Raw genomic sequence first — 26,401 nt, forward strand, 5'->3', positions numbered from 1 at the left:
GGGAAAGAGACTAAAGACCTGTCTGTACTCAGGGTTAACTCCTTAGGGTGCAGTTTCATATGGAGGGAGTCCAGGGCCAAGGGCGCTTACCTAACGCTGGCCCAGCCTTTCTCCGTGTGATCTTTGGACTAGCTGTATAATTTTTGTTTGTTTGTTTTTGTTTTGTTTTTTGGTTTTTCGAGACAGGGTTTCTCTGTGTAGCTTTGGAGCCTATCATGGCACTCACTCTGAAGACCAGGCTGGCCTCGAACTCACAGAGATCTGCCTGCCTTTGCCTCCCAAGTGCTGGGATTAAAGGCGTGTGCCACCAACGCCTGGCTGATTTTTTTTCTTTTAAATCACAGTCTCCACGGATCTCTGTGAGTTCGAGGCCAGCCTGGTCTACAGAGTGAGTGCCAGGATAGGCTCCAAAGCCACAGAGAAACCCTGCCTCAAAAAAAACCTAATAAAGGGGCTGGAGAGATGGTTCAGAGGTTTAGAGCACTGACTACTCTTCCAGGGGTCCTGAGTTCAATCCCAGCAACCACATGGTGGCTCACAACCATCTGTTATGAGACCTGGTGCCCTCTTCTGGTGTGCAGATATACATGGAAGCAGAATGTTGTATACATAAAAAATCTTTAAAAAAACAAAAAAGAAAAACCAAATAATAAATAAATAAATAATCCCAGTATCATGGAACACTTGGCTTCATGCCTTTGAGTTCCAAGTGTTCCTTATTCTGACAAGGCTATACATCTCTGTGACTTGCCTTGGGCCACACGCCTTTAATCCCAGCAGAGGCAGGTGGATCTCTGTGAGTTTGAGGCCAGCCTGGTCTACAGAGTGAGTTCCAGGACAGCCAGGGCTGCACAGATAAACCCTGTCTCAAAAAAAAAAGTCTTGGAAAAAGAAATATTTGGGGGTGAAACTAAGGGTTGAACGATATTTTCTATAATATATACTAGAATGTACTAGAAACACATTCTTCAGATTTGCTTCCTGCCTTCTACAGCGCCCTTATCCTCTTTCCTTACTTTGTCATCCAGGCATCCAGGGACTTGAGAAAACAGAATGATGGGAGGGAGGGAGGAAGAAGAGGGAGAGGGAGAGACAGACAGAGACAGAGAGACTTGCACCCCTGTTTCCCCCAGAGCCTGGAACCTTTGGCCACCAGCTGGGCGCCCTCCACTCTCTCCTGGGTGCTGGTGTTTTTCAGGGACTTGAGGTCGGGAAGATCCTACGATTTGATACTTAGATTTTGGAGGCGACTCCGTTTCCTCACACCCCTCTGCACCTATCTACCTGCGAAGGTGCCTGTCCCCTCTTGCAAAGGAAGCCTTGTGATGTGCGAATCCTCCGCCAGGTGGCGCCAGCGCACACGCACGAGTCCCTTCCTCACGCAAGGTCTCTTGGATTTTTCTACTGGTACCGGATATGACCAGGAGCTCCCGCGAAATTCCTGCTGGTACCCAGAGCCATACTATGAGGCCCCACCCGCCACTAGGAAGAACCCAGATTGTTCTCTGCTTTGTTGCGGGGGTGGGGAGAAGCAGTCGTCACAGGCAGAATGGTGCCACCTGGACCCCACCCCTTTCTCTCCTCCCTCCCTTGCCAAAGCTCTCATCCACCCAGATACTCCTGCAGCTCCCTGACAGGAAGAGGCAGGAGCTGGAGGATGCCAGCCCGCACCCAGCTGTGGCCAGCACGCCCCCCCCCCCACTGCCTCAGACAAGGTCTTCCTACACACGCACCATTGCTCACCCCCAAGGTTTTCTGGAGAGGCAGGGACTGGGGCTGTTAGTGCTGGCCTAGCAAGCATAAAAACCCAGGTTTAATTTTCAGTACTTCATAGCCCTGGCAGTGTGGCACATGAGGTAATCCCAGAACTGGGGAGATAGGAGCAGAGGGCTCAGAAGTTCAGGGTCATCCTTGGTATGTAATAAGTTTGAGGCTAGACCAGCCTGGGCTACATGACACCTTGTCCCCAAAAAGAAAAGTTTCCTGGAGCCCTTTTATGATTCCTGCCTTCCCTCACTTCCCGATGGCCAAACCCCCCTTAATCTGTTCTCTATCATTACGGTCTTCTTGCCTCAGCTCTCCAGTGCTGGGACAGCACCGTGTGCCACCACGGCTGGCCATGTATCGTGTCTATGTACATTTTGCACACACCCTTATAATAGGCTATGAGCGCAACAAATCTGATGTGTTGTGGTTTCTCCTAGACGCTGCGTACCTTGACTCTCCGAGCAAGAGAGTGATTTTCCCGAGGGTGGAAGTATACTGCCAGATTGAGGTTGCCCTTGGCCATGAGCCCCCAGCTCTGTGGGGCCACCATGAAGATTCCTCACGACCCCATGAACAGGAGGCCCCCAAAGAGGACAGAAAGGACAGCCCGTCCCCAGCTTCCCCACCAGTGCAGACACCTGAATCCAGGGGTAAGGGGGTTGTGGGGTCACCACCGGGCTCGTCATCTGAGCAGTCATCGGCATCACCATCGGCCATGTCCCAGCTGGGCCCAGTAGTGAGGCCCGAGCTGGCCACTGACCCCAGTGACATTTGCCCAATAAATCTTCAAACTGCAAACCCCGAGCAAGGAGTGAAGGACGGCAGTCAACTGGACCTGGGTGCTGACGACGACCCTGGCACAAATAGCTTGCCACCCGTGTTGCACACCTGGCTGTCCTCTACAGACACACACAGCTCAGAGGCTGGATCCTCAGTGCCCGTGTCATCCCCCGAATCCCTTCATCACTTGGGACACACTCAGGCAGCCACAGCAGCCAGGACAGACCCCGGACTTCTGCCCTCAAGCCCTTCCACACCACCTGCCCTGTCACCTGTGGAGGAGCTGGGCCCGGAGCAGCCCACAGGTATGACTTCCTGCTCTGGCCCTCAGGCTAGCAGTTCGCTATATGGAACTCAGAAATACCAGTTGGTTGGATTAAAGGCATGTACCACCACTGACTGGCTAAAATAAAATAAATCTTTGGAGGAGGGGGTGACTTTTGGAGTCTGGGTGTCTCTGTGTAGCTTTGTAGACCAGGCTGGCCTCAAACTCACAGACATCGGTCTGCCTTTGCCTCCCGAGTGCTGGGACTAAAGGTGTGCGGTGCCACAGCTGTCTGGCATCTTTGCTCTTATTTGTTATTTGTAAAATGGCCCAGTGCCCCCTGCCTGCCACCCTCGTCACACCTGTGTGCTCACTCTGGCTGCAGGGCCTCCAGCCTCTTCACAGCTGACAAGCTGGGCAGCACCGGACACCAGGAAGCCAGCCCCCCACAAGCCTCTGGTGTAAGTGTCTCCTCCCTCAGGGCATGTTCCTGCCTTTGCTCAGGGGAGGCCCCAGCTAAGAGATGTTTCAGCCCTTCTGGCTGCCTGGACACTACCCAGCTCGTCTAGTCCAGGGCAGCGGTTCACCCTTGGCGCCCTCTTCTTTCCCGAAGTGAGGCGCTATGTGGAACACGCCTGTTATGGGAGTGACGCTATCCCTCTGTGCCCTCCTGCACACACCGGGTGCACCCTGTTCTAGGGCAATGGGAGCCTGTGCACTCCTGGTCCGGGGTCTTATTTTGGGTGAAGCCACAGTTGGAAAGGCCCTAACAGGAACATCGTCCCAACCTGTGGTAGGCCCTGGTGGTGTGGTGAACTCTCAGATCTCTTTTGAAGTTGGCATGGTGGTGCACGGCTTTAACCCAGCACTGTGACCGTGAAGTGAATGTAAAGGGCTGAGCACAGGCGAGCCTGTATTCATTGCCTGCTGCTCTCCACCATGGGTGCCAGGAGACCAGCTGTTTCACCTTCAGGCCCTCTTCACTTCCTCTCAGTGATAGACGGTAACCTGGAATTGTAGCCAAATAAAACCTTCCTGCCTTAGGTTGCCTTTGTCAGGGTGTTTACCACACCAGCAGGAACCGCAGGAAGAGAGAATGCCTCAGTTGTCTGGGTTGTGTAACCCACACTCTCCATTATCTCTGCAGGCACCACAGGCCTGGAGATCTGTAGTTTTTTTTTTTTTTTTTTTTTTTTTTGTTTTTTGAGACAGGGTTTCTCTGTGGCTTTGGAGGCTGTCCTGGAACTAGCTCTTGTAGACCAGGCTGGCCTCAAACTCACAGAGATCCGCCTGCCTCTGCTTCCTGAGTGCTGGGATTAAAGGTGTGAGCCACCAACGCCCGGCGAGATCTGTAGTTCTTAAAGATCCCTGGGAACTACATTTCCCAGGCTCCCTTGCTGATTGGGTAACAGTTGGATTGACCAGTGAAAGGCACCCACCTGCCCTTTCATCTTTCTTTTGGAAAAGCAGGGTTGAAACCTTGTGTTCTTTTATTCTGTCATTGGATAAAAGACAGTGGGCTGGCAGCCCGGCCTCAGCATTCTGAGTTCTGAGACTATAGGTGTGTGCTGTCTTGCTCTTGGGCACTCTTCCTTAGACATTTCCGTTTTGTTTCACATCGAGTTTATGTACATGTAACCCCCATTACGTATGATTTTAACTATAGTTGGGGGAGGAGGGTGTGGCTGCAGAGATGGTTCAGTGGTTAAGGGTAAAACTGTTCTTACAGAGAACCTGATCCAAGTTCAGTGCCAGCACCCACACTGAGCAGCTCACAGCAGCCTGGAGCTGCAACTCCAGGGGATCTCATGTCCTCTTTTGTCTCCATGAATGCATACTTCCATACAGACACACATACATTAAAAAAAAAAAAAAAACCTTTAAAAACCTTTGACAGTATCACTCTGTGTGACTTTAACCTCTTTGCATCTACGTTTAGTAGGTATAAGGTTGGCCTGGTATGGCCCAGATAAATATTTAACAATAATCAGAAATGTTTGCTGGGGAACTCCAACCTTAGCCAGTACCACTGGGTGTCCTGGGCTGGGGCAGGATGCTGATGGTGGCAGACACTGTTCAGGCCATAACCAACCACCTCCTTGGTTCTTTGCCCAGGGACTGTCCTGCTGTGGATTCAAACAGGGCAAACAAGATGTTCAAGAAGAAACAGAAGACAAATGCGACCAGAGAGTGCTTCCAGAGAAACCTTCGGTCCAAGAAGCCAGCTAGCAAACTGCAGTAAGTGTCTGCCACTCATGGTTAATGGATGGAAAGTCCTGCTCTTCTGGGCAAGCTCAGAGCTTATGGTTAAGACATCTGGGCTCTCTGAGTCTCCATTTTCTGACCTGCAAGAGAGGGGTGTGTGTGGTAGAATATTATTTTCAGATGTGTGACTTTTGTTTATGCTGCATCTATTTAACTCTGTGAAGCTGTGATTCTTTGCCTGTCTAAAACACCTGATGGTTTAATAAAGAGCTGAAAGGCCAATAGCCAGGCAGGACGAAGGACAGGCGGGGCTGGCAGGCAGAGGTATTAATAGAAGGAGAAACAAGGAAGAAAAGTGCCAGAGAACAAGGAGAGGAGGACATCGGGAGTCAGCCACCCAGCCATTTCCCAGAGAGGGCAAGCGGCTACCCCGGGGTCCACAGCAGGTGAAAGTGGGGCTTGGAGCGCTAACTGCTCCTGTTTCCCCTCACATGTGTCCTTGGCTTCTGGAATCCAGGCCCGCTCCTTGCCCGCTCGACTTCCCTGTACTCTCCACTTCTAAGACAGTTTGGGTCACCTACAAGCCTCATCCCAACGGGACCCAAGAATACAGCTGCCCTGAGGTATGGAACCCCTGTGGGTGTCCCCAGCGGTGACCCTGCCTCTCCTGGCCCAGATGGCATCCAGTCTGAGCATGTGCTCTAGCTTCATTTCGTTCTTCCCTCCCTTCCCGGCACATCCATAGTCAGCTCCAGTCTATTGCGTAATCAGAGGATGTCTGGGAGCCAGGTGTGGTGCACACGTTTAATCGCAGCACTCGGGAGGCAGAAGCAGGTTGGGTCTCTGTGAGTTCAAGGCCAGCCTGGTCTACAGAGTGAGAACCTGTCTCAAAAACAAACAAACAAAAAAGAGGAGAGAAAAAGAGACTCAGAGAGAGACAGGCCAGGGCAGGGGTGGGTGGAGCGGGAGCTGGGATACTGGGGGAGGTGGTGGCGCACACCTCTAATCCCAGCACTCAGGAAGCAGAGGCAGGTGGGTTCCTGTGGCTCCAAGGGCAGCCTGGTCTGCATGTCAAGTTGCAAGACAGCCAGGGCTACACAGCAAGATCCTGTCTCAAGGGGCTGGAGAGATGGCTCAGAGGTTAAGAGCTCTTCCAGAGGTCCTGAGTTCAATTCCCAGCAACTACATGGTGGCTCACAACCATCTGTAATAAGAACTGGTGCCCTCTTCTGGCCTGCAGGCACACATGCACGCAGAACACTGTATACATAAATAAATAAATAAATACATAAATTAAATAAAGATCCTGTCTCAAAACAAAACAAATAAAAAGAAGAGAGTTGAAGATAAGTGCACAGATAACCTCCAGATTGTACCCGTATGTCTGTGACCTACCTGCATCTGTACAGGCATAGTACACTAACCACACAGCTGAACCGAGCAGCCTGGAGACCACCCCCACCTCTCTGAAAACCAAGTATCAACTAACCTTTTATAGACTGAATAGTATTTCAAACACCTTTTTAAATCACTTCCTCCTGGGGAATCCCCTTTGCAGAGCAGCTAAGGGGTCTGGGATAATAAAGTGAACCCCTAAACTGGCCTTTGGGACAATCCTAGATCCCTGGTTTTGGTCAAGTGCAACAGAGGGAACGCTGGAAAGAGGTCTCGGTGGAACTAACTTCAGGATGTCCCTAAGTGGGGGCACTCAAAATGACAACTCTTTGTCCTTTCTTAGGGAGTGGGTGTACAGAACTCCTAGGCTGAAGCAGGAGAGACCCCAGTGACCTCCAGGGTCCAGCCTCCCACCCAAGGCTGCCAGTCGGGACCAGGGGATGCCCTCGGCCATCCAGCAGTGCAGAAGGTCTGCTTCCCCAGTGTGTGTTTCCTTGTCTGAAGAGTCTTCTGCCCACCAAAGTCTCCTTTTATAATCACTGGAACCCCTTGAAGCTGTTTCCTGGGATCTCCAAAGGGGAGGACCTGACCAGCCTTCTGGGCCTCAGGGCTTTTTCAGTTCCCTCATCCCTGGAGTTCTATGGCTCAGCCATGCAGACCAGCAGCCGTGGGCTTTCCCAGTCTTGGGGGTAGTAGTGGAAGATGTCAAGGACCAAATGTCCCTTCTCCCAGCCCCAGTGAGGGCAAAGTGTCGTTCATGCTGCTATGACAGTAATTCAAAAGGAAGATGTCTTCAGCCTCGGGGATACTTTGGGGGACATGTAAAATTAAACATCTGCTCTCAAGCTGTCATGGGACAGCAGCCCCCAAATGGCTTAAGCGCACAAGTTCTTCCTGAGGGGTAGAGATGAGTTGAGAAAGGGGAAGCTGCCTTCTTGAGGGCACCAGCCAAGCTTCTGTTGTGTCTGGATCTCATCATTCCCACCAGGCAAGAATGAGACCACTGCCACAACTGAACTGAACTTGAAGCAAGCTTTATTAAAAACAGGCCACACTGATGGACACTGGCAAGGTCCATATCTGGGATTCCCAGAGAATGGCCATGAATTACCTTAGACCAGGGCTGATAGAGGCAAAACCCACAAGGTTATGTGCTTCCCACCTTCATCCAATCAGGGCAAGCATGTATCATGACATACTTCCTGCCTAAGTACCTCTCACCTATGTGTGACCAAGCATGTCCTGTGCAGTTTGGGCAACCAAGCTTGTTTACAGAAGTGAAAACACATGGCTTGTTATCTTACATGAACAACAGCACCCAGCATTTCAGGAAGTCATCTGTCCTTGGGCAAGTGGGACTTACAGGTTAGAGGTATTTTTGTTTTATAGACCAATTAAGCATGGTAATTTAAACTTAAAACATAACTTTAGCCCTCACACTTTGAGTTTCCAGCAGAATTGATGCAGACCGTGAGAACACTGGAATGAAAGAAAAATAAAAAGGAAGATAGAATCCTAGCTGTGGTAGAGAAGAGCGTTTATAGTAGATACACAGAGAACAGCCAGAGGCATCTGGAAGAGTCCAGAATGAACATGACCTCAATCCAAGCCATGAGAGGATGTGAGGGAGGGGAGAGGGGGCAGCCAGGAGCCAAGAGGCTAGGAGGCAAGGAGGCCAAAAGGTAAAAGGGTAAAAAGACCAGGCAGCCCAAATGGCTGGATTATAAAGGGAAGGGCAGCCCAGCCCCTGGGCTGGAGCGTTCAGGGTAGGGGGTGGGGTGTGCCAGCCAGGAGGACCCTGCAGGGACTGAGGGGTGCTAGGAGATCCCGGTGGCCAGGTCTGCTTTGTTAGTGGACATCTCAGCCCTTTGTCTTGGTTTGAGACCTAACAAGCACTACCTCTGGTTGAGCGGTCCAGAGGCCCCCAGGCTCAGTTGATATGAAGCACGGATGCACCAGACTGGGCAGGTTGGGGGTCCATGCTTGCCTGCACCCCACACTTGCCCTTCTCAGAGTCTCTTGGTCTCTGCAAACACTGTAGGTTTGCTGAAGTCTGCTGTGAAGAAAGACTGTCCTGCAGCTTGCAGCAAGGTGGAGTCTCTCTGGCTAGGATTTGGAGGACATGGGTCTCGCTATAAGCCTCAACACTCCCAGCCTGTCCAGCAGATGTGCCCAAGGTTCCCTAGAAAAGAAACCACCCCAGCAAGGAGGCCCAGGCTGCCCTCAGGCTCCAGCAGCATTTGCTTAACAAATACTCAAATGCAAAACCTAGAGCCAAGGCTGATACTCAATACAAGCTTGACTTGGCCACTGAGGACCGGGATAAATGTAAGCACAGAAAGGGGGCCCCTGAGGCAAGGAGACCTTGGAGGAGCCTAAACTTAATAGTGGTTTCTGGGAACAAAATGGACTTTTGACAGGCCAGAGAGGGAGGTGGTGACTCCAATCTAAAGGAGCAGGGGCTCAAGAGAATTGCTAATTGTGTCTGTATGGGTATATAAACTGGAAACCTTGTGGAATCTGAGAGAAGTTTTGAAGAGAGAACTTTGGGGAAACAACTTTTTTTTGAATAAAGGACCATGAAATCCTTTCAGGCAGCCCTACCCACTTGCTGTCTTGCCTCTGGCCTGAACCCTGAGAGAACACTGAGGCTGGAACTTGGGGGTTCTCCTTTAAATTCAAATTTGCTAGGCAGCCTGTATTTTCACTTGCTAATTCCGGTGACTTTAATTAGTTCCTTTTAATCCTTCTTTCATTTGTTTTCTTTTTTGTTGTTTGCTTTGTTTTTTGGTTTTTGAGACAGGGTTTCTCTGTGTAGCTTTGGATCCTGTCCTGGAACTCACTCTGTAAACCAGGCTGGCCTCCAACTCACAGAGATCCTCCTGCCTCTGCCTCCCGAGTGCTGGGGTTAAAGGTGTGCGCCAGCACACTTGGCCATTCCTTCCTTTATCAGCCTACTCAGGGGCTGAATTTTGTTTGTAGACCAGGCCTTACATAGCCCAAGCTGAGCTCAGACTGGGTAGTGTTGGGTCTCAAAGAACCAACACCCCCCACCCCCCACCCCATAGCTAACTGAGGTGCCTGTTTAGCATATCAAAGTGGAGGCTTCCCTTAGGCCCTACTCACATTACTTGTTACAGAATCATCCTGGCAGCCATCCCATGGTGTCCCGACCTGCAGGACATCAACCTGGGCCAAGAGAATTGGGGATAGGGAATGGGGACAAGAGACGCAGAAAGAACGACCACAGGACAGGATTCTGATCAAGTGGCAGACTTAGTTTTTCTCAGGCTAGCTTATATAGTCGGCAGAGCAGGATATGGGGAGGGGTAGAATGGGTTGTTTGCGCACCAGGTGTTAGTATATTAGGCAGGATATTAGGAAGCCACAAAGAGGATGTTTGGCAGGGTAAAGAGTTCATGAGTAAGAGGTCCAGGAAGGGTTGCCTAGGTGACTGAGCCTGTGGGTGGAGGACTGGGTCAAGTTGTTTCTTTTCTTGAGCTGAGGTTCTAAGGAGCTGCTATGTAAAGGTTAACTATGTGGCCGGCCAAGCATGGCCTAGGATCTCATGCCAAGCCCTGAGATCTTTGGCTCCCAACACCATGGCCCCTCTCCAAGCCTTGAGCATCACTTTCCTGATTCCCCCACCCCAGCGTCTCTGATTCCTACATAACCCAGCCATTTTGGTTCCTCTTGGTCCATGCTGTGGCTCCACCCAAGCTTGACCCGAAGCCCCCTCTTCTCTTCCTCTCTCGACCCTGCCCCCAGTCTCATGCCTCACTTCAGTCTACTGGGCATGTTCACTCTGGACTCTCCGATGCCTCAGGCTGGTCTCTCCTTTACTCTGCAATAACCCTTCTTGTCAGCCATGTCCTCCTCGTGTTTTCATTCAGACACGTGGCAGAGAATAGCCTCCTTGCTCTACCTCTGCACAGTCATGTTCAGCTTTGCAGACTATTAAAAAAAGAGAAAGATGTCTGGCCCAGTCTCTCTGTGCCTGCCTGTCACCGTGGCATTGTAGCGACAGTCAGGAAGTCAATGTCTTGCTCCCAACATTGCAGATATGTAGCCCGGGGCTTCTGATCACCCCACCTGTGACCCCTTTGTTACTGTATCAGCTTGATGTCACCCCAAGATAGACCACCTGAGAAATACCCAGAGAGAACTCAGGACAGGGATAGTGAGGCTGTCCCCCCAATCAAGCAGGCTCTTGTTGTCCTGGATGGGACAGGGGGCAGCCATTTTGTTTCCACTGGATAGGGCAAGGGGGTTGTCCTCTAACTTCCCTGAAAAGACCCAGATCACACTCTGAGAAAGTCAACATCTTTATTGGCTCAAACAACACAGTACAAAAATGAGACTTGGAGGCCAGCCTTGGGAACTCATACCAAATACTCTACTTCCCAGAAGATAAGAAACTATGTCCAAGGTTTGGAGAGGTGACTCAACAAGATACAGTGCCCTCTTCTGACCTCTGTGGTCACTGCACTCATGTGCAGCAAAAACCCACACACACATAACTTAAAATAAAAACAAAATCTTTACATAAATAGAAGAAACTGTGTAGTTCAGTGTGGTGGCACACACCTGTAATCCCAGCTATTGTTAGGCAGTGCAGAATTACCAAAAGTTCAAGGCCAGCCTGGACTATGTATGAGATGAATAAAAGTAATAAAGAAAAATAAATTACGTACTTACTAAAGGTTCCTGACCCTCATTTCAAAACTTAGCTCTTGCATATCAGTGACATCTCTGAATACTGCCTAAAATAAATCTATAAAGGTCACTGAGTGCCAAGAAAAACACCTTGAAACAATAAAAAAAAAAAACAACTGGATGATTTTATTTAAACTTCCTGCAAGGGTGCCTCAGGCTTGAGGCCAGCCCCACCGGAGCCCAGGCCTCCCAACCCTCACTCTGTCTCCCAGCCCGACTTGCTGTGAACCTGACATGCCCACAAGATTCGGTCTGTCATCCAGGCTTTAATGCCCACAGCCACACCTTCCTGCTGACAGCCCAGGGAGTCAGTGGCCCTATCACCTGAGTGTGTCAAGCTGCCCACCTGTGTCACTGGCCAGCTGGGTGGCCTTTTGCACCCACATCTCATAGTTGTGCAAATAGACTTTGTCTACAAGAGGAGCCGTCTCAGGACACTCCACCTGCTGGGAGACTGATTCATGTCCACAACATGCAGGACAGGACAAAGACTGTGTGTCCTAGGTCATGGGAGCATCTCATCACAACATACAGAAAGACAGAATGAAGGCTGCATGCCCTAGGTCATGGGAGCATGTCATTACAACCCGTTTATGGTGGGGTGTGGTGGCACATGGTTGTGATGTCAGCACTGGAGAGGCAGAAACAGAAGGGTCCCTGAGGCTCTCAACATTACACAAACCTACTAGGCCAGTCCCAGGCCAGTGACAGATCCTATCTCAGGAAAACAAGGTAGATGGAACTGGAATCGGCCATCTGAGGTTGACCTCTGACCTAAAGCCACACCCTACATAACCCCAACAAAGACACACACAGGCTCACACACACCCCTAGCTAAGACTCATTGGAAGCTGGCTCTGGCTGGTGTCAGTTGGCCTGCTTCACGATGGTGCGATGCAGAGATGCAGAGTTGAGGCCTCTCCTCAGGTTCAGTGGTTAGAGCCTGCTCTCCTTACCCGAACCCAGTGCCCACCCCTAACATGGCCTCTGGGTCCGAGTTCCAGAAAGAAAAACATTCTCAGACAGTGCCAACTACACAGAGCATCGTTGTCCATTCTCCAGACGGGTTTGAGAAGCTTAGAACCGTGCCATCCTGCAGTGTCTTCGGGGCCTCTAGGTCAAAGCCGCTGACTCTGAACTAGTCCGAAAGAACTTGGGTATGAGATTTGGCCTTCAGTCTGGACTCTGGCCAGCCAGGCTCGTGATGTTCTGGGAGGGGGAGAAGCCACAGCAAGTCAGCAGGTCCCATTCTGCAAACAGCAAGGCCTCCCTGCCCCATGCACAGTTGTCCCCAGTCTTTCTACCTCAGCTGCAGTCTCCAAACTGCCTCTGTCACCTCCTGGTGGCCTCCAGGAACACCGGCTCCACCTGTCTCGGCTGCCAGTCCTTTGACATTTGACTACCACTTAATTCTGTCGTCGTGGTTTAAATTCTGACTGAGGGGCCAGAAAGATGGCTCAACAGGTAAAGGCATTTGCCACTAAGCCTGAACCCACGTGGTAGGAGAGAGTCAACTCCTACAAGCTGTCCTCTGACCTCCACACATGCGCTATGGCACTCACACAACAAATAGATGTCATTTTTAAAAGACAATTTTAAGGTCTGATGGAGCACATCAGAAAAGTCAGGAGATCACTTGTCCCCTGTGCCCCTCCCCTTCGGCTCTCACCTGCTGGGCCTTGCTGGACAGGAAGTGGGCATAACTGTGTCCCTTGTATTGCCCTCTGGACTGCATGAGGGTGCAGATGGCACAGCTGTGGTTGGCAGAAAACTTAAGTGAGCCAAAGGCACATGGTGGCGGTCTGTTGACAGGGCTCCTGTCTTCCTCTGAGAGGCGGGCCTTCTGTCTGTCTAAGGAGGCCACCAGCTTTCTGAGGGAGGCATCTGAGAACCCATTAAAAAACTTTTTGAAGCTGGGGTACTTCCGGATCTGAAACAAAAGTGGATGTTGTCAGTGCTGCAGGCAGGGTCCCTCCCACCCCAGCCTGCCCCTAGTATCCGTGGTGAGCACCCCTTCCCCTAGAATCCACGGTGAGCATCCTTCATTAAGCCCCTTCACCACCCACTCTTACTTCTACAAGTGTGGCTCAGCTACAAGGCAAAGCAAAAACTGAATGCACATACATGTAAGCTCTGCACAGAACATGTCACTCTGACCTCTGTTTGGCTATAGAAATGGAGAAGATCAGATCCCCTCTCCAAAATGGTTAGGGGTAGAAGTGAGATAGTTCATGCAGAACAATTAATGGCTTCTTTTTTTTTTTTAAATGTAGTGTTGTCTTTTTGTGATTTTTATTTCCTTTCAACAATTTTAGTATTGCTTTTGAAATATAGGCTTTTTGTTGTTGTTAAAGATTTATTTATTGTGTATACAACATTCTACCTTCATATATCCCTGCAGGCCAGAAGAGGGCACCAGATCTCATTACGGATGGTTGTGAGCCACCATGTGGTTGCTGGGAATTGAACTCAGGACCTCTGGAAGAACAGCCCGTGCTCTTAACCACAGCCATTTCTCCAGCCTCCAATTAATGGCTTCTTAGCCCTACTCTAAAGTCCTGCTGGTCAGTTCCCTTCTCTTCATATCTGAACATGGCAGCTGCGGGGTCTCCTGGGGTGGCCCCAAAGACTTGGGTCGCATGGGGTTTGAGATCCTGGCATAATGATGGGGAGTAAGGACCTGGGGACAAGGTGGTCCAGACAGTGGGGTGTGTGGATGCATCTTGGGGAGGGCTGTGGTCTTCATACTCTTACTCCTGGCAGCCATGGCAGAGGCTGTTCTCAGGAAGGTACAGTGCTGATTTTCCCCACGGCACGTGGTGCAGGAGCTCTGGGTGGACGGGTGGTCTTATGCAGATGTTCAGGGCTGGGGGTGGGAGGTGGAAAGCTGAGGCACCTTCACTCCCTCACTTAGGACCTGCCTGTCTCTCAAGGACAGGAGCCTGTGCGGGACAGATAAGCTACGAGCTTGAAAGGACTGGATCCGGCTATGCTGCTCACCAGCATGGCTGCAACAGCAAAGTGTCCTTGCAGCAGGATCTGAAGGGTTGGAGGGTTCAAGGTCTTGGGGTGCTGGGGATTTGGTTTGGGGAGCCATTGAACATTCTGGTGTTGTGTGTGTGTGTGTGTGTGTGTGTGTGTGTGTGTACACAAGTACACAAGTGTACATGTACACATAGAGGCCAGAGGTATTAGATGTCCTGCTTTAGAACTCTACCTTATTTATTCCCTTGAGACAGGGTCTCTCACTGACCCTGGAGGAAGGCTGGCCACCATTGAGCCCCAGGATCTTCCTGTCCTCCTCTCTCCCCACCCCACCCCCAATACAACCCTGGGCTTATGCCTGTTTTACATGTGTGCTGGGGATTTGAACTCAGGTTCTCAGGCTCTCTTACCTGCTGTGCCATCTCTCCAGCCTGCCTGCACCTATTATTTTAAACTGACATTCTTCTCACCTGCCTGTGTTAGCTTTCTCTGCATAGGCACTGTTTGGTCAATTGGGGGTTATCCCTACTTTGCAAAAGAGGGAACTGAGGCTCAGAGGGGTTAAGGGACATGTCCAACGTCACTCAGAAGGAGGGCTAGCTAGAACTCAGGTCTCAGAGGAGGGTGTGCGAACCCCTGTATCCAACTGGAGAGTTTGAGCGGTACTCACCTGCCTCCCTAGGTCGCTGTCCACCTCTTGGAGACCTTCTACCAACTTATGGATGATGGATTCCTCTGAGGGAAGAAGGGAAAGATGAGAAGCTGTCCTCAGTGGCACCCGGTGTCCCTGACACACTGCCACAGCAGCATAGCCATCCAAATAAAGACTGAGTGTTCTTTCCACCTGACACTAACCGAGGGCTCCTAATGTTAGGAATGGGGAGACTTGCACTCAGAGTGGCCAGCTACAACAGGAGGGTCCACTTGGCTGGGTTATCAGCCCCTTGGTACTGGTTTGGGTCAGGTCCACTAAAGTATGCAGGAAACTCACAGAGGTCATTACAAACTATTGGCAGCTCCAATAGGACTAAGGTGAACCATTTACAACAGTGAAATGGACTAATGCCCCCAAAGCCTCATCTGGACCCTAGCCCAGCAGCCCCAGTTTGAAGAGCACACCCATGGTCCCTGTCCCCACCATACGGTCTGGGGGGGGGCGGGGTTCAGCTGCCCTGTCCACCCCTAAAAGTATTCCCTACTAAGCCTGGGGCAGTGTATAGAAGAGGAGCTGGCAGAAGCTATCCCTTTGGGGCAGGGTGTACTGACTAGATTCCCAGGCTCCCTCTGGTAGAGGCTGCTCATCTGGGTCGTGGCTTCTGGCCTGGAAAGACCCTTCTGGGGACCCAGATGGTTCCCCTCTTGTAGCCTCCAGCTTCTGGAACTCCAGGTCTTCTGCATGGGGTGGTAGAAAAATAGAAAGTTTGGCCTCTGTCTCAGTCCGCGGGGAGGTCCCGGCCCCGCCCTACATCTGAGGGGATCTCAGTGTTCCCTCTCTGCCCTCTGCTTCCAAACAGTCTCTAGTTTAAAACATGCTCATGGCTCCCACCCAGCAAAACCAGCCTCCCTTTAAAGGTGCAAGGCTCAACCCGGTCAGTCTGAACTTCACCTTCCCCTGTTATGGAGAGGGGACCATAAGACAGACCTCCCATGTTAATTGAGGTAGGACTGTGCGCTGGTGGCATACACAGCAGGCACTGCCTAAGCTCCAGGGGATCACTGAGCGCCAGTGGTCCTCTGCCTTAGTGCACTCCCTTCCAATAGTCCAACAGATCTAGCAACGCCTTCGTTTTTAAGAAGAGAGAACTCTGAGCTTTTCGGTGGGTGTCCTGCTGAAAACTGACCCCTTCGCCTCCCGAAGCAGACAGCCACATCCATCAAGACTTGGTGTTACCACGGTAACACCAGGCCTGCTCACCTGGACCGCTGGAGATGGAAGCTCTGTGGCCACCGACACACATGGGCAGGAAGCCGTGCCTCTTGGGTGGCCGGGCCTCTGGGCTGGCAGCAGCCAGGGTCCCCGAAGCCTCTGGTCTCTTGGAATCCTTGGAGCCGTGTTTCCTGAGGGAAAAGGCGCGCCGGAGGTTGGACTTCTTCCTTTGAGATTTCACCTTGCAGGCGGGTGCGGGGCTTTCTCCAGCCTCCTCTGCCTCCTGGACTTGAACTTGCTATGGGGAAGAAGAGAGACACTGAGGTAGGGCCCTGACCTTGAGCAGGTCAAAGGTGACCCATGGCCTAGACAGTGTAACCCAGCAGGAGGGCCATGGCGTTGGGTGCTGGGGGATCTGGTCTGGGGGAGGCCAGTACTGACTTAGAATGAAGAGAAGGGGTGGGAGGGGTGCGGTCCCCGGAAGAGCAGGACAGTGGGGGAAGTGGCCCTCACCTGTTCCCCATTCTGTTCCTCTGAGCTTTGGAGTAGGGCCAGGATCTTCCGCCTGAATTCTCCTAGGGAAAAGACAGGGTTCCTCACAAGGCGCTGTGGCCAGCACTTGCTTCCTAAGGCCAGGTCTGAACCCCTAGCCCTTCTGCTGTTTCTCTTTTCGTGTACGTTCTGGAGTGCAAACTTCGGCCCTAGGGCTTCTGAGGCACTCATACTGCCTTCTATCTCCCCAGCTCCGCCCGCCCCCCAGATGTCTCCAGATGTATAGACCTGACAAATATTTTGAGTCCAGGCCTAGCTCTGCCAACAGTGAAATGATAACAATATTCATCTCCAGTGCTCCCACCCAGTCCTCAAGCCATCTCCAGTGCTCCCACCCAGTCCTCAAGCCGGCCGCCTAACAGTGATACAGCCCACAGTGGCTGACACACCTGCCTTCCCCCGCCCGCCCCCCCCACGCCCCATGCTTTATGGGCCTTGGTTTAGTTAAGACCTCCAGCAAGCACCACACTTGCAAAACGAGGAAACTGAGGCTAGCGGATAAAGTGTGTTCTGGGACCATGTTGTCTCTGTAGCCTGCAACTTCCCAAAGGGAGGTTGAAACAGGCCTCGGCTTCCCTCTCCCTGCCTCAGTTTCTCCTTCTTCAAATGGCAGAGTAAAGACAGGTTCTTTGAGGGGGTCTCTGAGTGGCCAGGTACTAACGGGATTCCCAGGCTTTGTCCCTCGGTGGCCTCTCCACTGGTCCCTGACATTCAGCTGGGGTGTGAAGCTCAGAGGAATTTGGGCATCCACCGTCCACAGATGGGACCTCCTGGGATCTGGGCTCCTCGGAGTCTGCGAAGCAGAAAGGGGCGGTAAGTGTGCCATGTCAGCCACACGCAGCTGCTGGCTCTGAGCCCAGGCAGCTTACCCTGCCCTCAGCCTCTGTTGGGTTCAGAGAGCTTCGGGACTGTGCCAGGTCTGGGGCTCTGTTGGGGGCCAGAGGAGGCCTTCTCCAGCCCCCAGAGCTGCTTTGCCTCTGCTTCTCTGCCCTTTCCCCTTCCCATGGGGTCCCGACCTAGCCACCAATTGGGTTGGTCCACTAGGGGACAGAAGATGTCTGGTTCCATAGCATGAATGAAGGCCCATGGCCTAAAACTGCATGAAAATCCATCCTCTTATGACCCCAAATCCTTCCTCTGTAAGCTAGAAACTCCCTTGGCCATGACGTTCCCTGAGGCCGGCTCCCGTCCACCCCGAGGCCCAGGAAGAACCAATGTAACTCTGGCTGTAGCTTTGATGAGCCAAGTGACTATGACCACATCACTTTGCCTCTGCACCCAGCTTCCTCACCCCTAAGACAAACCAAGATACAGAGAAATCTGAGACAGAGATGACATGGCAGAGAGAGTGAAACCGTGAGGGCTTGGGGCACCTAGCTGGTAAACTGTTTGCCTGGCAGGCACAAGGCCCTGGGTTCAATTCCTAGTACCACAGAACCCCGGGTGGTGGTGTACAAGCCAATAACTCTACCATTTGGAATGTTCAAGGACATTTTTGGCTACATAAGGGAGCTTGAGACCAGCCTGGGCTACTTGAGACACTGTCTCAAACGAACAAACAAAATAAAAAACAAACAACAGCAAAAAAAGAAACAACACACCAAAAGCCAAAATAACAGCAAAATAGGGGTGTGTGCGAAGAGTTCTCAGGGGTTAAGAGCACCGGGGCTCTTTGCAGAGGTTGAGGGCTTGATTCCCAGCACTCACAGAGTAGCTCACAAGCACCTGTAACTCCAGCTCCAGGGGATCTGATTCTCACCCCTGGGAGCCACACACACCAGACGTGTGCATGGTACCCAGACATACATGTAGGCAAAACATCCACACACATTAAGAGAGGGAAAAAAATGTAGCTGGGACCCAGGGCCCCTGTCTCCGGTTCTGTCGGGAGCCGGCAAGGACCCTGCACACAGAAGCATCATGGGCTCAGGTGTGCTGCCTGCACCCAAGTGAGGCGGTGCGGAGGTGACCAGCTTCCGACCCTTCTCCATCCCTAACCCCCTCCACACTGCTCAAGGCCTACTGCGGACATCAGAACAAAGCTGGCCAATCCCAGCCCTGGGAAGATTCCCGAGCTGGAGAGAAGCTGCAGTTGCTGTGGCAACTGCCAGAGCCTGCTCACCGCGGTTGCTGGAGGTGGAAGCTCGCTGGCCGCTAATACACAGGGGTAGGTAGCCGGGCCTCTTGGGCCGTGTTTCTGGACCAACGGCAGTGGCTGCACCCCCTCTCTTGGGTTCCTCCGAGGCAGGCTTCTTGAGGGACAAGGCTCTCTTCAGGCTGGCCTTCCTCTCCTGAGATTTCTTCCTGGGGGGCGGCAGTGGGTTTGGGGGCACGACTTCCGGCTGAGGGACTTGCTGTGGGGAGGAGAGAGAACACAGTCAGGTCCCTGAGCCCCAGACAGGCACAGCCCGGAGTGGGAGGGATCAGTTAGTGGGGCTAACTGGGGAGGAAGGACGGGCGGGACACGAACCCGGAGTGCAGCCGCCCTGCAGGTGTTCTCTGATGCCAGCGCCTCACCTCTTCCTCCAAATGGTCTCCGGCTTTCTTGAGTAATTCCACAATCTTCCAGATGACTTCATCCTCTGCAAGAGAACACGGGACCACCGCTCCTAAGAACACCGACAGTATTCGGATCTGCTCCTAATGTGGCCGGCCTGGCTGGTTCCCTCCGGATCCACAGCAGCTCCTTAGAAGGTGGCGAAGGGAAAAGCAACCCCCACCACCCATGCACTACCCACCGAGGGCTGTCTTGAGTGAGAACTGGCAGAGGAGTCACAGGGAAACATTTTTGGGTTTTGAGCCAAAGTATGACTTAAGTGTTCTAGAATTAACTTTTAAATTTTATTTATTAAGGACATGGGTGGAGGTCACAGGACACCCTTTGGAAGTCTGTGCTCTCCTTCTATTATGTGGGTCCCAGGAATCGAACTCAGGTCATCAGCCTTGGTGGAACAGCCCAAAGCATGACATTTTATGCAGGGATTTAAGGCCAGATGTCCAGGAATCCAGCCTGCCCTGCTAATTGGCCTTCCAAGATCTGTGAGCATCGGCGTTGAGGTTGGTGGTGGCTACATAAAGTATCTTTACCCTCTCTGGGTCTTTAGAGCTGCCCCTGTGAAGCATGAGTCAGAATCTCCACCCTGTCTCTCTCGGAGGCTGTCCAGACATCAAAAAGGACCGGGACTTAGAAACATTTCCCAAGGCTGACCACCAAGTCTGCCAGCCTATGCAATTCCCAGGGGATCTGCAGAAATGGCTTCCAGTTCCCTGACACAGCCTGCATCGAGACAACCATGAAATGAATACCTTACAAACTGGCCACAGAAATTCCTTTCTATCTCTTTCGTGGCCTGGCTTTTTAGAGAAGTGGATGAAGGGGGTATGTTAGGATTGGTTAGGAGCCGTGAAGGTGTCCTGAGCCTGTGTGAGGCTGGATATACTGCTGTTTAAGTCCATAAAGCTGAAATGTCTTCCTATGCCCTGGGTTCAGAGAGAAAATTCTTCAAAGCAGTCTGACAGCTACTGGCTGTGGCTACTGGATGGTTCTTTCCATTTTTCCATGTATCTGTTTTATTTATTTAAGCCCAAGGCCTCTTACACACTAAGCAAAGTCCCTGCCTAACTATACTACCAGTCCCTACTCGATAGATAGGTGGTAGGTACGAGAGACCAATAGATAAGATAGATTAGATAGGTAATTGAGTAGATGATTGATAGGTAGATGATTGATAGATGATACAGACAGACAGACAGATAAATGATAAGTGAGTGGGATCATGTAGCTTAAGTTGGCCTCCTACATTCATTATGAAACAGATGACCTTGAACTTTTTGTTGTGTTTTGTTTTGTTTGTGGAGACTGGGTTTCTCTGTGTATCCCTGGCTGTCCTGGAACTTGCTTTGTAGACCAGGCTGGCCTCAAATCTCCTGAGTGCTGGGATTAAAGGCATGCACCACTACTGCTCTGTAGGCTTGAACTTGTAACCTTCCTGCCTCCACCTCCCCAGTGCTAGGATTACAGGTGTGCAACGCCATACCCCATTTATGTGCTGCTGGGGATCTAATGCCAGGTGTGTGTGTGCCAGGCACGCACTCTGCCAGCTGAGCCACAGCCCGGCCCCTCTCACATTTATTTTTAAATACATTTGAAGAGATGGACAGCAAAGGTGTGTTCCCATTGACATGGAGGCAGGAGCGCTCGCCAGCAGCCTTTCTGGTACCCCTGCCCCCCTCCTGTTAGACTCTACTAAAAGTACAGTGCCAGAAGCAGCAGAATAGGCACCAAAGGTGTGTGAGAGAGTGTGTGTGTGTGTGTGTGTGTGTGTGTGTGTGTGTGTGTGTGAGTGTGTGAGTGAGTGTGTGTGTGTGTGTGTGTGAGAGAGAGAGTGTGTGTGTGTGTGTGTGTGTGTGTGAGTGTGTGTGTGTGTGAGTGTGTGTGTGTGTGTGTGTGTGTGTGTGTGTTGAGACTCACCCCGAGAGGTCTCAGTGGTCACCCTGCATTTGGTGCAGCCTCCTACCCATAAGGAAAGGAGGGCCCTAGCCATTTGGACTCACGGTCAGGCTTCTGGGGGTCCTCTTCCGATGGGGCACCTGCAACTCCAGCAGAGCTCTCTGAGGAGTCAGCATGGCCTTCCTCAACGGGCAAAGCCTGGGGAATTTCAGGATCTGGTCTCCCTGGAAGTCACATGAGAAGTAGCCTGGGTTAGTGACATTCCTCTGACCTTGTTAACCCACAGGTATCTTGGATTCCACAGAGTGACAGGCCAGGCAGCAACCGCCCCCAAGCCTCACCCCAAATCAGAAACTGGCCAGGATTTCCCGGTGAAAAGGGGGGTGTCTCAGGCCAGGCTCCCCTCCCACCAGCTCTCTCTGGAGCCCCCTTCTGTCAGAGTCAGTATGGCTACAGTGTGCCTTGGCACACAGCTGTGGCCTCTGTGAGTGGAGGGGACTTCACTTCACACCCCCAGCTACAGGGATGCCTGCTCTCTCCTTTTACCACGGAGGAATCAAAGACTCCAGAGGCAGCGATTGCAGAACCCATCACAGCAGATTTGTTCTTGACAGGGCAGGGTCTGGGCAGAGCACCTGGCAGGCACCATCGGCCAGTGTGTGTGTGTGTGTGTGTGGGGGGGGGGCTGCTTCCACTCCTCCCCAGATCTCTTTGCACTTATATCAGCTAGTATGTGCCCGTGCCAAACACTTGCTTTTGTGTGAGCTGTGTTGACCCATGAGACAGCATCTATTTTACCTATTTTTGTAGATGGGGCAGGGGGCACATTAAGGCCCAGAAACGGGGAGTCACCATCCCTAGGTCACACAGCATGTGGAATGGTGGCCCCCTCATGGGTTGATCTCAAGTGCTCGGCTGTCCAACCTCATAGAAATGTCCCCCACTGTCCACACCTCGTCTCAGTTGAGGACATACAGTAGACAAACTTAGGGCTCCCTGGTCCTTGGGGTGGGACAATGGGGTTACCCTAGTCTGCTCACCCCTGCAGATCAGCCCCAGGTCCGCTCCCTGGGACTGTGAGGCAGCCAAGCTGGGCAGTATGTCTTCTTGGCCTTCTGCCTCTGAGCTCTGGGGCCCTGTGGCCTCCTCAGCAGCAGGCTTCCTGTGACCATGCTTGTGGCTGGTCCTCTTCTCCTGGGATTTCTTCCTGAGGCCAGGCTCCTCCCCTGCCTCTGGGGACTTGCTGGTCTGCCCTTTCCCCTTTGACTTCCTGCTGGCCTTTTCTCTGGACTCCTCTAGACCAGTCCTTGGTAAAAAGATATTTAGCAACATACTGGCCCAGCTCTGCTGGGTTTGCTTCGGGGGCTTCTCTTTCTTAGTGTCTTCTGGGGGCCCATGCTCACAGGAGAGAAATTCGCTCCCCTCTCCCAGAGGGAGGGCTGTGACCACAGCTTCCTGGACCTCTGCAAAGTGAGATGGGTTCCCAGAACCTCTGGCCACATCACTGGATGTCCGGCGAAGCACCTTCTTGTGGGTGGGCCCGGAGGGGTACTTGGAGTTCAAGGACTCAGAGTTTTTCTTGGGAACCTGCCGGTCCAAGGACTGGGCTCTCTTATCTGCAGGAGGCTTCCTCAGGCCCCTTGGGGGCGCCACAGGGCTACAACCAAAACAAACAGCTCCCTCAGGAGATCTCAGCCAAAGACTGACCCATGCCCACCTGCACTCATGCGCCTATGACATCACCCTCTCCTGGTGATGCTTTCCAAGGCTTGTCTTGTTTAAAGTCCTGCACACCCCACAGGAAGGGAGTTGCTACCCCACCCTCACCCCCTGTTTTCCAGAGAAGGAAATGGTATCAGATTCTCCGGCTGGCTTGACACCACCAGAGTGGCCCAGAGGAACACAGCCCTGCTGTGGTCCCCTCTCTTACCAGAAGATTTTGGGTTTGTGACTCTAACACAACTAACTAGTCAGGAGGCCTTTTGCTTCTTTTGCCTTTTACCACCTGGATGTCCCTGGAATCCCACTTGGTGCTGAGGATACAATCATGAGCAAGATGTAACGTACATCTAAAACTGATTGGTGTGGTGATTAAACGGATAAAGCTGAGGCTCAGAAGGCATGCAGGCTTAAGATAAGGCCAATTTAGACCACCGGACTACCTGATTATATTAATTAGATCGAAGGAAGCTGAGGCAGAAATATTGATCAAACAGTCAGGGCTTCTGTTAGCCAGGACAACTGGTCGGCAGTCAATCAAAGGACTCGATTTTCAGCTCAAGCCCCTCTTCTTTCCCGAGGTGGCATGGCCCAGGGGTCCATCCCATAGCAAGTGGGAGCATCCCCACCCAGATGAAAGCAGCCATCTTTAGAAAGGGCCAGTTGCTATGGAAACAGTTTTCCCCAGTGGTGGAGATGAGTTCAGACTCTTCTCTCTGCCTCCACCACACCCACACAGTGCCACGATGTTTCCAGAGTTCCCCAGTGAAGGACAACTCCAGGGTCCCCAAGTCCTCCTTACCTCAAGCCCACTGACCTCTTTTTCCTTGACAGCCTCCTTTCCAAGGTGCCCTGGCCTTTGAGCCCATGACCACCTCCTGGCAACTCTTTCCAGGTAGCCTCAACCAACTCAAAGCATCTCTACTCTCCCCTGACCCCTCTGCCTGCTCCTTCTTTTTTGGAATGTTCTAGATACACTGTTCTAGCTAGATCGAGGTCAGGGACTGAGAGCACAGCTCACCAGAGTGGGTGAGCCTGTCACCCTAGAGAGAACATCTTTGTGGATAGTCTGTTTTCCTGAGAAGACAGTGGTCCACCTCCCCCATGTTACATAGCCACTGGTCTTTCTAAGTGTTCTCAGTGTGAAATTTTGCCCACCTAGGAGTCATCATGGAAGAATGACTCAACTTCCCCTTTTCTTTGTTTTGTGCCCATGTCTGGCCTGATCGTAGGGGAATCATACCCTGGCCCAGGCCAGGAGCCGGTAGCAACCCAGCCACATTGCATGGAAACCCAACCATTGGTGTAAACACATTTATTGCATAACTGAGAGTAGACTTCATTCAGAACAAAGTCCACTCTAGCCTGACATGCACAGATCTCAACGATAGAAAAATGATTCCACTGACTCATTTCACAGCCATAAAACCAGAGAAGTCACACCAAGCTGGCATGGTTTCCCCCAGCATGAGGCTGTGTGTGGCATATTTTTTAAGACTGAACTCTGACCTCAGCATTACACTGACCTGGCCTGTTACTCTCATGCCACAAAGCACCCCCTCAGTCACCCCTGTAGGCACTCACACATCACCTCACAAACACCATGGGAGGCCTTCAAGGGCTCATCTTGCACACTGTCAGCCTGCCCTAAATCAGAATGTCCGATACTGTCTCTGTTTCAAGTATAAGAGACTAAAATCTCACGGCTGAGATTGCTGCTGGCCTAATCTCTAAAATCCAAGGGATGCCTGGCCAGTGGCTTCCCTGTTGTTCCCACCCCTGGCCAGGCAGGCCCTGGGTGTTTATGGAACACATCAGTAATTGTACACAAACTTGCCGTGAGCCCTTTCACCCCTGTGATCTCATTGACTCTGACAGTGCCCCGTGAATCAGACTGTCTGACATAGGGACACATGGTCAAAGTCCCAGCGCTGGGAGCAGAGAGCTGGGCCTGAATACCCTTCTCCCTGTCATTACAAATCCTGTCTTCTCATTCCTACACCAAGCAACATCGTCTAAACATGCACACGTGCTCAATGGACGTATGCACCCCCAGACATGAGATTAGGAACCCAGAGTGGGCCTCACAGCCCCATGGCCAATGGCTATGCTGAGCTCATGCTGACTCTCATGGGCCCAGCCACCCACAGCTTCAGTCAGGCTCTGGAGCCTTCCAAGGGAAAGTCAGAAGCTAAATGCAAATCCATCGTTTCAGACCTCCCTTTCACAGCTCTTGCCTTCCACACGCTGGGCACTGATGGGCTCCTCGGAGACCCCTGAGCCACCACTGACATGCCTGGAACTGAGACATGGTGGCCTTGTTTTCCCAAGACACTGGGCCTGTCCTGTGCCACACCTGGTCTCACTTGTTAAGAGGTGACAGTTTGAGGTCGCCATTTTTAAGGGGGGTCTTTCTTGCATCTCTACAGTGCACAGGCCCCACAAAGTGCCAAGCCCACTGCCTGTAGTGTGGGAATCCTCCAGACCCATCCTGGCAGGTCCCCTTCCCGCACAGAGGCCAGGTCAGAAGGGATACCCACCTTGGGCTCAACCCAAGTCTGTGGTGGCCTTCCTTTACATAATTGAAAGAAAGCCACCAAACCCTTCACTATTCCAGCCTGCGGCCCCAATCACTCCAGATCTGTTGGTGGTTCATGGGTTTCTCACACCTGAGCACACTCCTTTGATGCCCCCAGCTGGTCCTTGTGCACTTAAGCATTGTGGGGGCCAGGGATAGATGCAGGTGAGCAGAAGTTCCTTCCTGCCAGGGCCTCGACCTCTGCAGTCCCAGAGGGATCAGCCTACAGTGCCTTTCTGAACACAGTGAGGTCTACGGTGACCCCCAAGCAGCCACATACCGCTGTGATAAGTCTCCAGACTGACCTGGGTCCTCTCCTTACATGTGTATGTATGTACTCATGTGTATATACATATGTATGTATGTGCTAGTGTGTGTGTGTGTGTGTGTGTGGTGTGCAGGGGTAAAATGTGTGTGTATGTGGGGTGTGAGGTATGTGTGGGGGGTGTGCACCACGACACACATGTAGAAGTAAGAAGAGTCATCCTTTCTTTCCTCCTTTATGTGGTCCCAGGGACTGAACTCAGCTTGTCAGGCTTGGAGGTCAGGCAGCAAGTGCCTGTACCTGCTGAGCCATCCTGCTGGCCCCTGTTCCATCTTTTTAAAAATAAGAAAGAAGATCCTAGGAGGGTCAGTGAGTTAGAAGCAGAGCCAAGCCTGGACTCGGGCTCCTTTCGGCACCCTGAAATACCCACCCATTGCCCCGGTTCACAAGGAGAGGATTCACCCTACCTCAGACCACTCAAGTCGCCGCTGTCCGGGGACATCCCTGGGCTGGGATTCCTGGAGCAGGGCATGGCCCCCCGGTAAGCAGAAGTCCTTTGAGGGTCAGGTCCAAAGCGAAGCTGCTGTTGAGGCTGGCGATATTCACAGGGGCTCAGAGTGTCTGGGCTATATATATCATTGTTTCCCAGGAGCTGAGCTCACAGGTAGCCAACCAGAGGGCAGGGCTGGCCCAAAGGCTCCACCTGTTGCTGCCCGCCCAGGCTGCTTCCTGCTCCTTTGGGCTGTGCCAGAGATAGGAAGCTTGGTTTAACTACCCAGGAGAGAGAGGGAAAACAAGGGCAGTTTCAGTTGACAACTTCCTTATTATACCTGAATCCCAGAACGAAACCAGCGCTC

At 52.0% G+C, this 26,401-nt stretch overlaps 2 protein-coding genes across 2 annotated transcripts in view; one reads left to right on the forward strand and one right to left on the reverse strand.

The window, feature by feature from the left end:
- Pnpla1 (patatin like phospholipase domain containing 1) overlaps positions 1 to 5,673 on the forward strand; it is a 28,465-nt gene extending 22,792 nt beyond the window's left edge. The window contains 4 exon segments of the mRNA XM_027389064.2: positions 2,205 to 2,852; positions 3,198 to 3,279; positions 4,928 to 5,050; positions 5,535 to 5,673. Coding sequence (XP_027244865.1) covers positions 2,205 to 2,852; positions 3,198 to 3,279; positions 4,928 to 5,050; positions 5,535 to 5,673 — 992 coding nt within the window.
- A 5,051-nt stretch (positions 5,674 to 10,724) lies between these two features.
- Bnip5 (BCL2 interacting protein 5) lies at positions 10,725 to 26,076 on the reverse strand. Its single transcript, XM_027389061.2, has 12 exons — positions 26,012 to 26,076; positions 22,023 to 22,639; positions 21,087 to 21,206; positions 19,050 to 19,114; positions 18,655 to 18,886; positions 17,194 to 17,325; positions 16,494 to 16,555; positions 16,029 to 16,278; positions 15,380 to 15,505; positions 14,784 to 14,848; positions 12,798 to 13,058; positions 10,725 to 12,337 (listed from the first exon to the last, which is right to left on the reverse strand). Exons 1-12 carry the CDS (start codon positions 26,074 to 26,076, stop codon positions 12,302 to 12,304), a joined length of 2,031 nt encoding a protein of 676 aa, XP_027244862.1. The 3' UTR covers positions 10,725 to 12,301.
- Positions 26,077 to 26,401: the final 325 nt, after the last annotated feature.

The sequence above is a fragment of the Cricetulus griseus genome (genome assembly GCF_003668045.3).
Source record: "Cricetulus griseus strain 17A/GY chromosome 1 unlocalized genomic scaffold, alternate assembly CriGri-PICRH-1.0 chr1_0, whole genome shotgun sequence".
In the NCBI taxonomy this organism is placed as follows: Eukaryota; Metazoa; Chordata; class Mammalia; order Rodentia; family Cricetidae; genus Cricetulus; species Cricetulus griseus.